Here is a 15,937-nt window from a genome sequence, read left to right on the forward strand (position 1 = left end):
CAGCTGTGTCTCCACTGAGTTTCACTTTCTGTGGACGGACTCAAACATCACTGCCTTGGCTGCATGACCTCAGACACCTGTCCCCCCTGTTTGTGTTTGTCTCTTTGGATGGGTGTTCTGTTAACTGTAATTTCCCCATTGTGGGACTAATAAAGGTATTCGTATTCGTGATCTGCGGTTTGCAGTGGTTGTCCTTGTTCTGCTGTGTAGCGTAGCAGTGCATGGACCAGATCTCCATCTGCTGTAGGTTTCAACCTGCACCACATCAGAGCTTCATGGACAACTGTTGCCTTTTGCAGTCCAAGGCAGTGGAGTTGGACTCTATAAAGAGTCTGTGGGGATTGCCACAACACTGACCTGACCATTCTACAGTAGGGAAATACAAAAATGGTAGGACCAAGACTTTCAAAATAAGAGGATGGGGATTGTCCATTAGCAAGTATTAATATAACTGTCTTTTTTTCCAGATGGATAAAAAATAATACAGCATAAAAGCACTTTGAGTGCTCAAGTAGAGTAGAAAAGGGCTATATAAGAACAGATCCATTTATCATATCCTTACTCAAGTACATACTAATATTTGTGGGAAAGACCGGTGTGCACTCCAGCTGTGGAAACATGAATGTGGAAACAGAGTTACAGTGTGCAGACCTGCCTCCCACTTGGGAAATAAAAGCCCACTCCATGTTTCAAGTTTAGGACTTTTAAAGTTATAACAGTTAATCAGTTAGCAGTTATGGCTAGGGTTAGTCATCGGGAAATTAACTAAAGTGAACCATGACGTGTGTGTGTGTGTGTGTGTGTGTGTGCACTTACCAACAAGAAAACTTTGCTGTCTGGTTTGACTTTATGCTTCTCCATGTATTTGATTAAGCTGCTGTTTGCATACCTGTTAGGTGAAAAGATGACAGTATATATAATATTTTGGTCACAAGTCTGAAGCTCCCCAATTATAGTGAGATCAGCGCGACCACTCACGTTGTCCTCCTGAAGTCTTTTTGCAGTGTGGGGTACTCCGGCATCTTCCTGATGTCTTCCCAGTCTTTATCTGTGGAAGACACAAGCGCACAACTAAGATAATGGTTTCATCAATATACCAAAGATATGTACTTACACACACATACACAAGTGGTTTTGTGTGCTGTGTGCAGACCTGCGGGGAAACCCATGACACTAAATATCCTGTCCAGCTGATCATGATGGAAGGGGTTACTGGTCTTGATGTCCTCCTGGCGACAGTGAAAAATGGGCTCTGACGTCAGCAGCTCCGCAAAGATGCAGCCAATCGCCCAAATATCTGCATGTATACACACGCACACATAAACAGACGTCACTTTGCCTCAGTATTGTGCAGTTACATCAGCTACAATGCACAAGTCTTTCTGCATTACAGGAAGGTCATTTTTTCTGCTGCAAGATTGATGTGAGGTGCTTGTTACTGTTTAATTACCTGCATTCACAAGAGTTTCACATCATTCTCACCTAAAAGACTGGTTAAATGCAGCATAATTATGCTTCATTTGTACTACTTTCAATCAAGTACAGCCTTTTCAAATCTTGTGTTCATTGATTTAAATTTTACACAGTGATGCAACTTTATTGAAAACAGCGCCGTAATCGTCACTGTGAAGAACTTTTTTAAGCATGCAGTTAAGCTGAAAGCTGAAAGCAATCATTGACTCAACATATTACATTTAATCCTTATGCTCAGATGTAGAAAGCCATGCAAACACACTGTCCTCATTTATACTTCTCAATCACTTAGAAATTTTAAGGATGTACAATCTGATCATTAGTATATCACACTGCTTTGTGGAGCTGAAGTTATTGTGAAAACATCAATACATTTTTATGTGTATTTGCTCTCTTCTAATTGTTTGATTGCTTTTGTAGTATTTATTAATCATGTTGAAAATTTGTGCTGTACGCAGAACATTGTTTTCACTCATAGTGAGAAGCCCGCTAACGACATGCTAGCGTGCGGCTGTGAGTGTGTGCGTGCAAGTATTTGCTCGCTCTGTCGTGCGTGTTTTGCCTGCGCATGAAATGGACGGGCTCGTAATCGTAATCAGACATACGTGAGGCTGACCGGCTGCTCAGCACTCGGGGTCGAGAAAGCCGGGAATCTGCCGGTTGATTGGTGCATCAGTTTTTTCTTTTTCTTTCTTTATCAGATTGCAGTCTGTGCCCTGTGCTGTGTTGTCTATATTTTATTGTATTTGAGTTTTGTCATGTTTGTATTTATTGTATAGACTGTGTATATTGATTTCTGTGTATTTTAAAAGCCCAGCGAGGAAGAAGTATTGTAAAATAGTTTAAACTATAAATGGTTTGTGGCATGGTTCATGTAAAATAACTGCCCCTGCAAAACTATAAATAAATGCTTCCTTGTGTCTTCATTATTCTTGTTTTCTATTTATTATTCTGTTTTTGCATGTCTGTCGAAACACTCTGTAAACTCTTCTTCAAGCGTGCTAGAGTATTAGGTGATGTGAATACACCAGAACACATGATGTGACGTGTTTACACGTGAGCACTTAGAAGTTATCAGCCATCCATGTAAACAAAGAGGTTCTGCTGCTAAAATCGCAGCTAATTCCATCAATTAACACAAATCTGATTCAGTTAAGTAGACAGTCAGAGCTCAAAGTCCTGATTTGGTGTAGAGTGTTATGTGTTCTTCACCTGTGTGACTCACCAATAGCTTTGGTGTAGTGCCGCGCCCCCAGCAGCAGTTCTGGGGCCCTGTACCAGAATGTCACTACCACAGGGTCGAGATCCGCCAGCGGCTTCAGGGGAGAGTTGAAGAGTCTGGCGAAACCCATGTCAGCTACCGAGGGTGCGACAGAAGACAGACGCAGTTAACAAACAAAGGCATTGGCAGATAGAGACATGGATACAATCAAGACTGCACCTGGTCCAAGGCTGCTGTCAGAGCCACAGAATCCTAATGTTGAAGACAGCACCTCAGGCCTCTCTCACACCACAACTAAACATGAAACATCTACAACTGTGAAGCTGAACAAGGGAGGCTTTTTATGTCAAACAACATCTGTTCTAGTTCACATGAAAGTGTTCTTCCCTTTTAGCGAAAAGAAATCCCCTTTTGCCAAAATGGACATGTGGAAAGAGTTTTATCAATCAGAACTTCCAAATGGTAAAAAAAAAAAAAAAAAAAAGGAAAAGAGAAAACATAAGTGGCTCGCTCCCAGCAGTGATCTTTAGGAGCACTTAGCAAGCTTAGGCCATTCAAGCACCACTAACACCGCAGTGCAATGCTTGTTTTTTTACGCTTAAAAACACATCTGCAGCACGTTCATGGACAGAGACTGGTCAGTGGTTTGTGTATGGCTTATTTAGCCAGTCACAAATACACAACAGTGGTTGTGCAGATTACACGTTTAACAGTTTAACTACTGCCATCATCTTGGACTGTGAAACTGGGGGTATTAAGGCTGCTCCGACTTTCTGAGTTCCAGTTGAAAATTCCCACTGGGAAGTCAGAAATTCTGATTTCCAACTTCAAATGGAGTGCAGCCTTAATCAGGGTATGCTTCAATAACAAGTTACAGTGACAAGCATGCAGACTCCTTGGTTTATCAATCTGATCTGCCTAGTTTGAAAACACTGACAGGCACTGGTAAAAATGCTGAGCTTTGAGCAGGACTAAAATTCTGCTGGTTCGCATTACATCAGAGAAAACATACAATTTAGTGCCACACTGACCAGTGCAGACAGTAATTATGGAAAGGTTGTGTTTTAATTCCCTAAAGAATGGAAAAAAAAGAAAATTTGACAGTTATTTTACAAATGAAAGACTAAAGCCAGCCTATTGTGAATTAAAACAGATTGGTTCAGTCCATCAGCTTTATTTCCACTGGTGAATTGGGCTCTCTATAAATACTCTTCTTTACCAAAGTCTGGGGAATTTCCCTCCACAAGTTATTGGACATTTTATTGTCTTTTTAAGAATTTAAAGATATACTGTACAGATAATAGACTGTATAAGGTGGAGATTCTTCTGAGGCTGAAAAAGGAAACAGAAATGCCTTAAACCTGCATTCTTTCTAATGGCCAGCAGAGGGCGACTCCTCTGGTTCTAAAAAGAACTCAAGCTCACTTGATCTGACGAGTTTATGCAGACAGTCGCTAGTTTCAGGTCTCACTGAATATAATTTGATGTATATTTGGTAAATAATGGTCTCCATTTATGTCCCGAAGGACAATAAAGCAAATTATAACTTGTCACTGATAATTTGATCGTCTTCCTGGATTATCCTCACATTCACCCACTGATGATTAAAACCTTCAGGGATCAATCAGCATGTATTCAAATTAAAATAAAATGAATGGGATTTGATACTTGAATTAAAAAAAAGAAAAAAAGAATTAAAGCTACAGCTGTGAAGAACAGTTTATTTACAGTAGCAAAGATAAACAGACTTACATAAAGTTTGTTTTCTGAAGTGCTACACTGATTTAAGTATAATTATTTTTACTTGAAGGAAATTGATGAATACAAGTTTTTTGGAAGTGAAAGTTAAACTTCTGCAGTATACCCGTAAACATGAGCATGCATATCTAGTTTGAAAATAATAAAACAAACATTCACCTGCATGTAAATCTTAAGATATAAAACTATTAAAGAATGGTGACATTTGGGATTCTGCACAGAGTGCAGATTAGTAAATAAACTACATATCTGGCCTTGCCACAGCAGCCTTGTGGAGTTCAATGAAGTAAAATCTCTACCAGCACCAGTTGCAGAGACTCTGGCTGCACTGGAACAATACTCTGACTCTGGACTATTACTGGGAGCACGTGGTTTAAAAATAGATGCCAGCAATGCAGCATTACCCTTCAACAGTCCCCTGGCCAGCTGGCTTATGCAACAGCACTGATCTGAGCTTTCTGTCAGCCTCTCCGTGACAAGGTTAAATGCGTCGCTATCAGACAATGAAACAAGTCAGCAATCTCATTGGTCCACTGTCATGCTGATACATGTAACTACAGATTGTGAAAGTTTTGAGCCTGCATCAATCAAGCAGTTTAAACAATGGTTTTTAAAAATCTATTTTACCTATTTTAACTCGTCCTCGTTCGGGGCCTTCGCCCATCACCAGGATGTTCGCTGGTTTCTGTGGGAGAAAGAGACAGAGAATAACGAGGTAAATCATTCAGTGCTCACACAGTTGCACTTAGAATACGTTTAGTAATATCCCTGATATTATCAGTGCTTCCCTTTGCACAAATGTGTTCAGTGGCATGTATTGACTGTTCTGTTTTGTCACTGAACCACACAATCACATGACTGTCAGTGAGTCATTTTGTGAGAGTGCACTTAAAAGCCAACACATCACACACCCAGGATGGGGTCAAACATGCTCAAGCACCTGACTGTGTTAGTCTATCGACCTATGTGTCGCCATTTATGTGGATGAAAGTCATAATGGAACGTGCTGCAAATTTTCAAATCACCAAATATCAGTACTGATATTGGTCTTAAATCCCACATCAGTTGTTAGGGTGAGTGAGTAGTGCCTAATTTCACAATAATAAGACAGCAGGTTGAGTTCACGTTTTCTGTGCAACCACCAAGAAAACATCTTAGCCCAAAAATGTTAGGCAGGTAAGCATCATTTATTTTAATTGATGTCACCTGTTTTACTACAAATATTAGCACTGATGACTAATTGTAAGAAAAAACTGTGTTTCAGATGCTTAAATTTTGATACTACATAACCAGTCCAAGTGCACTGTATGGGAAAAGGTACGGGGCCACCTGCACATATTACACCTGTAGGAACTGCTTGTCTGTGGAAACCATGCCATGAAGCTCCCAGTGCCGTTTTTTGTGCTGATGTTCATGCTAGAGGAGGTTTGGACTCCCGCTCTGTTCGTTACATGTTCTGTCACTTTGTGACTGAGTTGCTGTGGTTCCTAAATGCTAAAACTGTTACCTGCTGTAACTGAAAGCCAGGTATATGACGTCATTAGCTCAATCAGCTTAGCTATAACTACATGATACATAGATAGATAGATAGATACATAGATAGATAGATAGATAGATAGATAGATAGATAGATAGATAGATAGATAGATAGATAGATAGATAGATAGATAACAGTAGTTACTGCAGCACAGGAAACTAAAAATCAACATGGACTTTTTTTCATGTAGATAAGAAAATGTATAATTTTTTTTGTGTTTCTGGCATATTTGTTCTCAAGCCATTCCTCATGGGAAAATATACCTGCTAAAATGCTCCACTTTCTTCAACAGCTAGCTGTTCATTCTATAGCATTTGCTGGGTTTATCAGCTTGTTAGCTGAAAGCAGTTGCTTACTCCCCCAGCTGAAAATTAGACTGACCGGAGTAGAATTAGGAGGCCAGGAAAGCTGGATGTCTACCAAGGCATACAACAGCTTTCACGTTGCACAGAGTCACTGGATCCACTGTAACAGCTTTGAGAGTACAAGTTTTTACAAGAAAATTCTGTTATCTGCGTTTTTCTCTTGGGAAAGGAATGTGGAGCATGAGGAAGTGCGGTTGAGACTTTTGCCACAAGGCTCACAGAGTGCATCGAGGACACAAACACATTAAGACTGATGTATTTTCTCACTGCTCTTCAAACCAATCACTGACCAAACTTCTTGCGTATAATTTGTGGTTATAAGTACTGTGGTTTGATTCTCCAAGTTACCCAGGGATATGAAGCAAATAGGAAAACCTCTGAGAATTCCCTGAAAGGGAAAAATATCACAAGGCCCATGTTTGTGAAGTTTACCTTCTCATGCAGTAGAATGCAGTAGAATGCAGTAGAACGCAGTGACGTTTGTTGTCAAACAGCCTCCCTGGGTGTTTGAGCGAATGTGAACCCTCTGGCTTGGCAGACTAAGATCCGCCTGGCAAAAATGTTTTGTTGCCATAGAAACAGCACTAATAATGAGGTATCCTGTTCATGCCCACAACATGACACCCCCACGATCGGCAAACACAAAGACAAGCGTCTCTTCAAAGGCCCGAGGAGTTCAGGCTCACCAGCTCCTCTTTCAAATTCTAAACAGGCCTAACTGAATTAATATGCACGCCCTGAACATGTTCATTTTTTGTTGCTTGGATAACAGTCACTGCCTCTTGAATGTTCTGCAAAAGACCTGAGTGAGTGTCCGTGCCTTCAAAATGCAAAATGAGCATGCAAAAATGAAGGCTGAGGTAAAAAAAAATTTGTTTCTAATGGAAGAAAAAGATGAGAAGTGTAAACATGAGTGCAACTGGACCGATTCAAAGACCAGCAGACCAGAGCAACATAAAGGTAAAATGTTATATAAATGAAGTGTTTAGCATACACACCAAAGTTAGTGAAGCATGCACCAAATTGTTTTTCACACCCCCCAAATTAAGACTTCCCCTCAAATTCATCCAGTGAAAATAATCAGTTCCATTTGGACAGTTTCATAAATGGATCAGGAGCCAAGGGAAATAAACACTCTCTGCCCCACAGAGGATCCGCAAAACCAATCCTTAGGGATACAGTCCTCTTTTACAAAATCATTTACATCTTTGTATCAAAAACTAGGCCACTTCAGGAACTAGAGGCACACTTACATAAGAGAGTGGGCAAGCCGATAAACAAGCTGAAAGCAAAAGGCCACAGCCTACAGGACTCATCAACAACCAAGTGTCGAGACAATGAATCCCCTATGTGCTATTAAGGCAGAGGTGCAATTAGTGCAGTATACAGTAGTATTAAAATATGGCTTCAGAAAAACTGGATGCTTGGCGCACGTTCATTGTTGTTTTTGGCAACCATTTTAGTTTTAGTTTTAGTCTTAGTCTTTTGGACGAAAATCAATTACGCCAAAATGCAATAAACAAAAACATTCTCACTTTAGCAATTGGGGCTTTATTTCTCAGAATTTGCTGTGCAATGAACATACATATGCCCAAAATATAAACAATGGATGGCTTGACCTTGTCTGCCAGAGCAATTAAGTTGCATATTATATTAAAAAAAAAACAGACGCCATACAACATCAGGCTATCTTTAACTAGAGCAAACATTCTAAATCAAAGTAATAAAATAAATCTTTTGTACTCTCATCAAAGTATTAAACGAACTTGAGACCGGATGCTTTGAAACAAGCACAGTGTCATGCATTTTGGATGACTGACGGAACATCCATTAACCTTTTCGTCTCGTCAACGAAAACTCACAGACGTCTCGTCGTGTTTTAGTCATCAAAGACCCATGTTTATCTCGTTATCGTCATGAAAAAAGGGTCATCAATGAAATAATTTTGTCATCGTTAACAAAAACAACACTGTGCATGTTCCAACAAAATGGAGCCAGATCAGGATCATAACTCTGGTGCTGCTTGTTTGTGGTGTGACAGAGCCCAACCCCTATGGGCATCACTTGGCAACTGTGAGGCGGAAGAAATCTCATTTAGAGAGATTGTACTTTGGTATACTAATGCTGCAATAACGAGATATTACTCAAGCCTACTAGCCATCAATCACCTGTAAACTGACTGAGTTAATAACACACCGTCTGATGAAACGAAGAAGTAATTAAGTCAGCCATAAAAATATGAGGAAATTTATTTGGTACTGCAGCAGAGAGGGTGAACTTGAAGAATTCCAGCCTGACTCACATTATCATTTAAATCTAGATCACTCAGATAGAGGAAATGCACGTCTGTCCTGAATGCCTAATTTAACAAAGGAAGCGTGTTTACAGTGGGGCAAAATAGGTATTTAGTCAGCCACTGATTGTGCCAGTCCTCCTGCAGAGAAAGATGAGAGAGGTCTGTAATTCCCATCATAGGTACACTTCAACTATGAGAGGCAAAATGAGAAAAAAACATCCAGGAAATCACATTGTAGGATTTCTTAAGAATTTATTTGTAAATCGTGGTGGAAAATAAGTATTTGGTCAATAACAAACAAGCAAGATTTCTGTCTCTCACAGACCTGTAATTTCTTCTTTAAGAAGCTCTTCTGTCCTCCACTCGTTACCTGTATTAATGGCACCTGTTTGACCTCGTCATCTGTATAAAAGACACCTGTCCACAGCCTGAAACAGTCAGACCCCAAACTCAACCATGGCCAAGACCAAAGAGCTGTTGAAGGACAACAGGAAGAAAATTGTGGACCTGCATTAGGCCAGTAAGAGTGAATCTACAATAGGCAAGCAGGTTGGTGTGAATAAATTAACTTTGGGAGCAATTGTAAGGAAATGGAAGACATGCAAGACCACTGATAATCTCCTTCGATCTGGGGCCCCACGCAAGATCTCATCCCGTGAGGTCAAAATGATCATGAGAGCGGTGAGCAAAAATCCTAGAACTACACAGAGCGACCTGATGAATGACCTGCAGAGAGCTGGGACCAAAGTAACAAAGGCTACCATCAGTAACACACTACGCCGAGAGAGACTCAAATCCTGCAGTGCCAGGCGTGTCCCCCGGCTTAAACCAGTACACGTCCAGGCCTGTCTGAAGTTTGCCAGAGAGCATATGGATGATCCAGAAGAGGACTGGGAGAATATCATGTGGTCAGATGAAACCAAAATAGAACCTTTTGGTAAAAACTCAACTCGTCATGTTTGGAGGAAGAAGAATGCTGAGTTGCATCCCAGTTGCTTACCTACTCTGGAGCATGGGGGAGGGAACATCATGCTTTGGGGCTGTTTTCTGCAAAGGGGACAGGACGACTGATCCGTGTTAAGGGAAGAATGAACAGGGCCATGTATGTGAGATGTTAAGCCAAAACCTCCTTCCATCAGTGAGAGCATTGAAGATGGGACATGGCTGGGTCTTCCAGCATGACAGTGATCCCAAACACACCACTCGGGCAATGAAGGAGTGGCTCCGTAAGAAGCATTTCAAGGTCCTGAAGTGGCCTAGCCAGTTTCCAGACCTCAACCCCATAGAAAATTTGTGGAGGGAGTTGAAAGTCTGTGTTGCCCAGCAACAGCTCCAAAACATCACTGCTCTAGAGGAGATCTGCATGGAGGAAGGGGCCAAAATACCAGCTACAGTGTGTGCAAACCTGGTGAAGACTTTCAGGAAATGTTTGACCTTTGTCATTGCCAACAACAGTTATGTGACAAAGTACTGAGTTGAACTTTTGTTACTGACCAAATACTTATTAAATAAATTCTTTAAAAATCCTACAATGCGATTTCCTGAATTTTTTTCTCATTTTGCCTCTCATAGTTGAAGTGTACCTATGATGGGAATTACAGACCTGTCTCATCTTTTTATGTAGAATAACTTGCACAATCAGTGAATGACTAAATACTTTTTTTTGCCCCACTGTATGTTTAATGTGGTGAGCTTTGTTAAAATGCTGATAAACTAAAGTCCAGTAACACTACAACACAATGTGAGGAAACACACAATAAAAACAGAAAAAAAAATGCATGTCCTTTTTGGTAGTGTCTTACCTACAATGTGTAAAAGAGAAGTGGCACACAACTAGAATACACCCACCAACTGTGGGTGAAGGACCCTTTAAACAACTAGTTCTTTTTATGTTTAAGTTATTTAGGATGATCAAACTTCCTGCCCTTCACTGATTTTGTGTGTGTGGCTACTGTCACACTGCACAATGTTGTAACTTGAATTAAGAGTCCTTAAGTATAAAAATTCAATGAGCACTGTGAGATCAGAAAATACAGCTGTAGCTGTCATATTTAACTGACACTAATTGAAATTAAGGCTTCAAAACAAGGATGTTTGATTTTGAAGTCCATCTGACCTTCCATCCATCCATCCATTCTCCTCTGCTTATCCGGGGCCGGGTCGCAGGGGCAGGAGCCTAAGCAGAGAAGCCCAGGCTTCCCTCTCCCCAGCCACCTCCTCCAGCTCATCCGGGGGGACCCCAAGGCGTTCCCAGGACAGCCGAGAGATATAATAAGTATAATAAGTCCATCTGACCTACAGCAAATATTTATTCAAACAGTGTGCATTCAACCAATCAGTCTTACCAACGGGAGTCACCAACCAATCAGTCACGAAGCTCTTATTTTAAAGAAATATGATACAAAATGATCCAAATATAAACCCGGTAGAACTAAGTGCATGCAATTTTTGGTAGCCCAAATATTTTGAAAATACATACTACTAAAATCTTAAAAGTTAATACAATAACAATATCTTCCCATTATTAAATAATCTTAGATAAATGTAGAAATAAACTGCAGCACTCCCTCTTAAGTGCAGAGCTGCACAGATGCTGTGAAAAAAGCCTATTTTCTGCCTTGCTTGTTTACAGATGTACACATACATAGTTTTACTCGTGTCACTGGATTAAATACATCTGCTGGTAGTGATAGGAGTAATCTGAGGCTACGAGCAGGAAACTTGCTACCTGAAGAGAATTCAAATGTGAATGGTTATTTTGCTCATAACAATGTGTATCTATGCACAACGTAATGAAAACTAAAGCAAAGTGTTTCAGACTTCTCAGTGCAGCACATATGGTTTTCTCTTCCCCACTTCTAGTCACTTTAGCCACTTTGAAGCTAAAAGTGTGGTCATGTAGCATGCCAGACCCGGCATGACTACTTTCTTACAGCCACCCACACAGTAATAAGCATATGTAGCATACCACTAGTGGATACTCTGCAACAACAGATGACCTTCAGTAATATCCTAACATGCACCACCCCTCTCTTAAGCAATTGTTGGTACAGTCCGCTGAGGTGCATGCCTTTTGCTTTGGCCTGCAGAGCTGCTAAATCAGGTTCTTGACTCAGCCAGCCATGCAGGGCAGTGGGCTTGACATCATCTTACATAACCCGGCAAGCACCTCTGGTTTGAGTGTGTGTGTGTGTGTGTGTGGGGACGAGTAAATGGCGGACGGGGGCTTTGTGAAAGTGCAATGCAAAGCACATGGATGATTCCAGGGAGGCAGAGCATGCTAAACACAAGCACAAAGACATGATTATGTAACAGCAGAACTACTGCAGCCGTTGAAGATGTAGTGACAGGAGCGTCATTCCCCATGTGGCACAATAAATGTCTGCCCCTCCCCTCGCATGTATTAACAACCTAATTCATGGGAAGACTTTCATATCAACTTTGACAGAAGTAAGATGCCTTGGGGAGATTCGTAGCAGCATGTTTGCTACGAGCAGCTCCTTTCTTTTCATTTGCTCACGCCCACGCAGAGAACCGACACAAAGCCAGGCACCTGCACAAAGAGACGGTAATCTCACCGATGACAAGAACCAAGGGCGAAATATATGAGTGAGGCTGTGTGGCCACAATGGCAGGAAGCCCTGGCAAAGAGACAGCAACATAACGGCTGCAGTGAAAATAATTGTGAGGCCGGAAATGTTGGTGCACAGATAAGAGTGGTGTGACCTTTAGGGAGCCAAACAACCACACAGCTTACATACATTCTTTTAAGAGCTGACTGTACTCGCTCAGCACAGAGCCGGCATTAATGTTATTACTAACACCTGTGTTTTTCTGAATATGACAACTGCTGTGTGCAACAGAGACTAGTAAAGCCATACTGGCACTGTGTGAGTGCTTTTCCATTGCCATGATTGGATGGAGGTGTGCTGGTTTACACACACAGACACCCTACAGCACAGCCTATCATCAGTAGCTCTAATATCTCACGCAGTGATCAAATAATGAAAACAATTATTATTTGCTGATGTAAAGCTGCTGTTTGGGTTCGATCAGCAGTAACTTAAACCTGCTCATTACATTAAGTTTACAGAGAAGCTGAAGCTCCCTGTGTATTAAGTTAAAAACTGGTACTTTAATGCTAGCAAGCAGACACAAACCCAAAGAGCAAGGTTTGTGTGTTTTTTTCTGCGATCACAGAGTAAATCATGAGACCATTCTGTTACAATATGTTGTCCACAATAACAACAGTACTGCGATACAGCAATCCTGCAGTACTCGACGTGTAATGCAAAACAATCATCTAAACTTATGGGAATGGGTTTAGAGTGCCTTCTCAGCTAGCTTGTGTGCTCCCCAGAAGAGTTGGGAGAAGGTGGCTCGGTGTGTGGACATCTCTGCTTATTCTGCTGGATTTTTTTATGCTTATCTAAATTATCTGCTGTATAAGATTTACATGAAGAATTCTGATTTGTTGGAGTTGTCTGATGCTAAGACACCTGACAACCAAGGCAAAGGCCACTGTGTACAACATAATGGTATTTTTCTGTTGAGTAATGTGAACATCTCACATATAGAGTCGGGGGGTTTATGGTCCGGTGTTAATGTAGGACTAAGCACACAGACGATGCAGAGTCTATGGAGACGGTGGCAGCGGTGCATCACCCTCAGCGATGACACCGTGTGTAGACTGAATGCTGATTGGTTACTGGTTGAGTTGGCTTGAACAGGATGAGGAGCGCAAAAAGAAAATCAAAGGACAAAAAAAAGCACAGACAAAGCAACTACTGCTGTGGACGGTTTTCAGTGTTTTTGACAACACTACAGCTATGCTGGGACTTTCGATTTTCTCATTTACAGAAGCTCTTTTGTTTTTTTTATTTTTATTTTTAAGCATGTAACTATGACTACGTCAGCAGCCTGTCTACAGGACAAACAGACGTGAGGAACCATAACATGACTGTTTGTCTGGAAACAAAATTAATTATCTTCTCTTGACTGATGCACCACAAATTTCTACAGCACCCAGACATGAATCCCAGCAGTTAGTCGGCCGACAGAAAATTAACTAGTAGCAACTGTGACAGTTTCCTACATTTGGTTTTATCATTTCAGGTGATCTGTGCATGTAACATGGAGCCGTGTTGAGTGTTCACTGGACTCACAAAAGACTTCCTTAACTTACCATCTGAACCCCTCAAAGCTGAAAGTTAAACTTACCACCTACTTCAGCAGTAGGTCACATCTAGAAGGGAACAGCACCAAAAAGTGTGAAGTTGCCTGACATGCAGGAAGTTTGTGATACAATAGGTCCTAGTCAATTTTTGAGGAAGTTGGAGGAGAATGATAAGAGGAAGAGCTTCTACCATGTTGAAAACCTATTTGGAAAATAGCATTGTGAGCAAATTAATGATACTTTGTCAGGATAAGGAAGGTTACCTGTGGGGTACCCCAGGGATCAGTGATTGGTCTGAAACTTTTTTGTGTGTAATTTACAGTTACTTGAATGGGACATGGAAATCCCTCAAATTTGGCTTCATTTTAATCAATTCTATTATTAAATGTATTATTAAATGATTTTAAGTAAACTAAATTTTGATTTTTTGGGGGGGAAATTATGAAAGATATATTGAACTGAAAAATGATGATGTAAAACTGAAAGAGTTTGTATAATAAAATTTCTAGGTCAACACAACACAAAGAAGACACACGGTCTATAATAAAGTAAAAAAATAATTTCTTTTTAGCTTTTCTGCATAAAACAAGGACTGTATTAGTCCTTAAGCTATTGCATATAATTCATACATCCTTATTTTTTCTTTTATGTGGAATTGTGGGGACCTTTAAATATCACTAAATTCAACAGTTTTATGACCAAAAAGCACCATATGCACTAACAAGGCTGGTTACCCTGATCACAAGCTGTGAGTCCGCACTAAGTGTTAAGTTAAGTCTTCCTTAACTTACCATCTGAACCCCTCAAAGCTGAGAGTCACCTAACATTTCAGCTCAGCAGCCCTACTTACAAATATGCACCATGACTACAGTGGAGTCAAAAATATTTGCTAATAATAAATCAATACTGGCAGCTTTTTAACTATTTGCTGTCAAGAAAGCGCCCATTAAAGGTGCCCCAATGGATCATCTAAAATCACCAATAGACTGGAACGGCTCCTTGATCCGCCCAGGTTTACATAATGTGCCGTCAGGCCACCACATGACCACAAAGGATTGTTTAGGATTACATAAGCGTCAACAACCAGACATAAAGAAGACGGATCCCAGTGAGCAGCCAGAAGCTTGAACTTTGTGGCAGTTCTGCCCTTTGACTTCTGAACCTCATTTATCTACAGCCACAAGCTTAGCTAACTTTCACTCAGACTGTATAATCTCAATCAGCCGTCTCACCAGAGCATTATCTGGAAAAGGCCTCAGTGCGGCCGATCTGACGTCAAAGCGGTGATGGTAGTAATCAAATCAAAGTTTCACTACATAATCTGCTGTTTGGTTAATTATACTTTTTCATCCACAAGCAAAGGCACACATGGTCCTCGCTGGGGAGTGACAGATGCAGGGAGACAGAGAGAGAGGCAGGGGTGTGGCACATTCAGATGGGCTGTGGGAGTCTGCAGTGCACAGTCAGATTCACATCTGACTGAGAAAAAGGAAACTGCTCCAGTTCTGCTTTTTTCTTTATTTTACATGTGACAGATCTGTTTTCTAAGACGGTGCCTGATTTTGTTCTTCTCGTTATATAACCAGCTTGTACCAACAGACAGTCAGAAGTCAGGTTGCATTCTGGGTACTGTACACAGCGGATGATTTTTATTAATCAGTTTAATAATACAATTAAAATGTTTTGTCACTGTTGCAGGTTGCCTGTGTAAAGTGGGGTTAGGCAAACCTAAATGTAGCAACTCTGGTTCAGTCAGGCAGCATAACTTCAACCTTTAACTTTATTGATACAAAGTATTCTAGCTCCAACCTCACGTTGAACTGGAAAGAATGAAATCTCTGATGAAGCAAAGCGCTGTGGGAAAAGCGAGGAGAAGAGACTCCCACAGGAACCACACACGTGTCGCAGCCAGGTTAAAGGCTAGACAGGAGTCAGAACGCATTCAGAGTTCAGGACATTCTCCTCCTTCCAACAATTAAAATCATAATAATACATCACATGGAGACATAACAATGAAGGCACTGAAATAACACCGCGCTGCTTCGTTGGATGGTTCTGTGTGAAAAGCCTTGAGCAGCAGAGAGTGTTATCGTTTCGTTCTGATGTAGCA

General features: G+C 40.9%; 1 protein-coding gene across 5 annotated transcripts in view; it reads right to left on the minus strand.

Annotated features, from left to right (window-relative positions):
- cdk19 (cyclin dependent kinase 19) overlaps window positions 1-15,937 on the minus strand; it is a 91,719-nt gene that overhangs the window by 11,939 nt on the left and 63,843 nt on the right. For all 5 annotated transcript variants that reach the window (XM_030721377.1, XM_030721378.1, XM_030721375.1 and 2 more), the window contains exons 5-9: window positions 5,081-5,138; window positions 2,699-2,830; window positions 1,154-1,297; window positions 979-1,048; window positions 817-889 (exon numbers count right to left, since the gene is read on the minus strand). In XM_030721377.1, coding sequence (XP_030577237.1) covers window positions 817-889; window positions 979-1,048; window positions 1,154-1,297; window positions 2,699-2,830; window positions 5,081-5,138 — 477 coding nt within the window. The remainder of the gene's footprint in view (window positions 1-816; window positions 890-978; window positions 1,049-1,153; window positions 1,298-2,698; window positions 2,831-5,080; window positions 5,139-15,937) is intronic.

The sequence above is a fragment of the Archocentrus centrarchus genome, chromosome 24 (genome assembly GCF_007364275.1).
Source record: "Archocentrus centrarchus isolate MPI-CPG fArcCen1 chromosome 24, fArcCen1, whole genome shotgun sequence".
NCBI classification, from domain to species: Eukaryota; Metazoa; Chordata; class Actinopteri; order Cichliformes; family Cichlidae; genus Archocentrus; species Archocentrus centrarchus.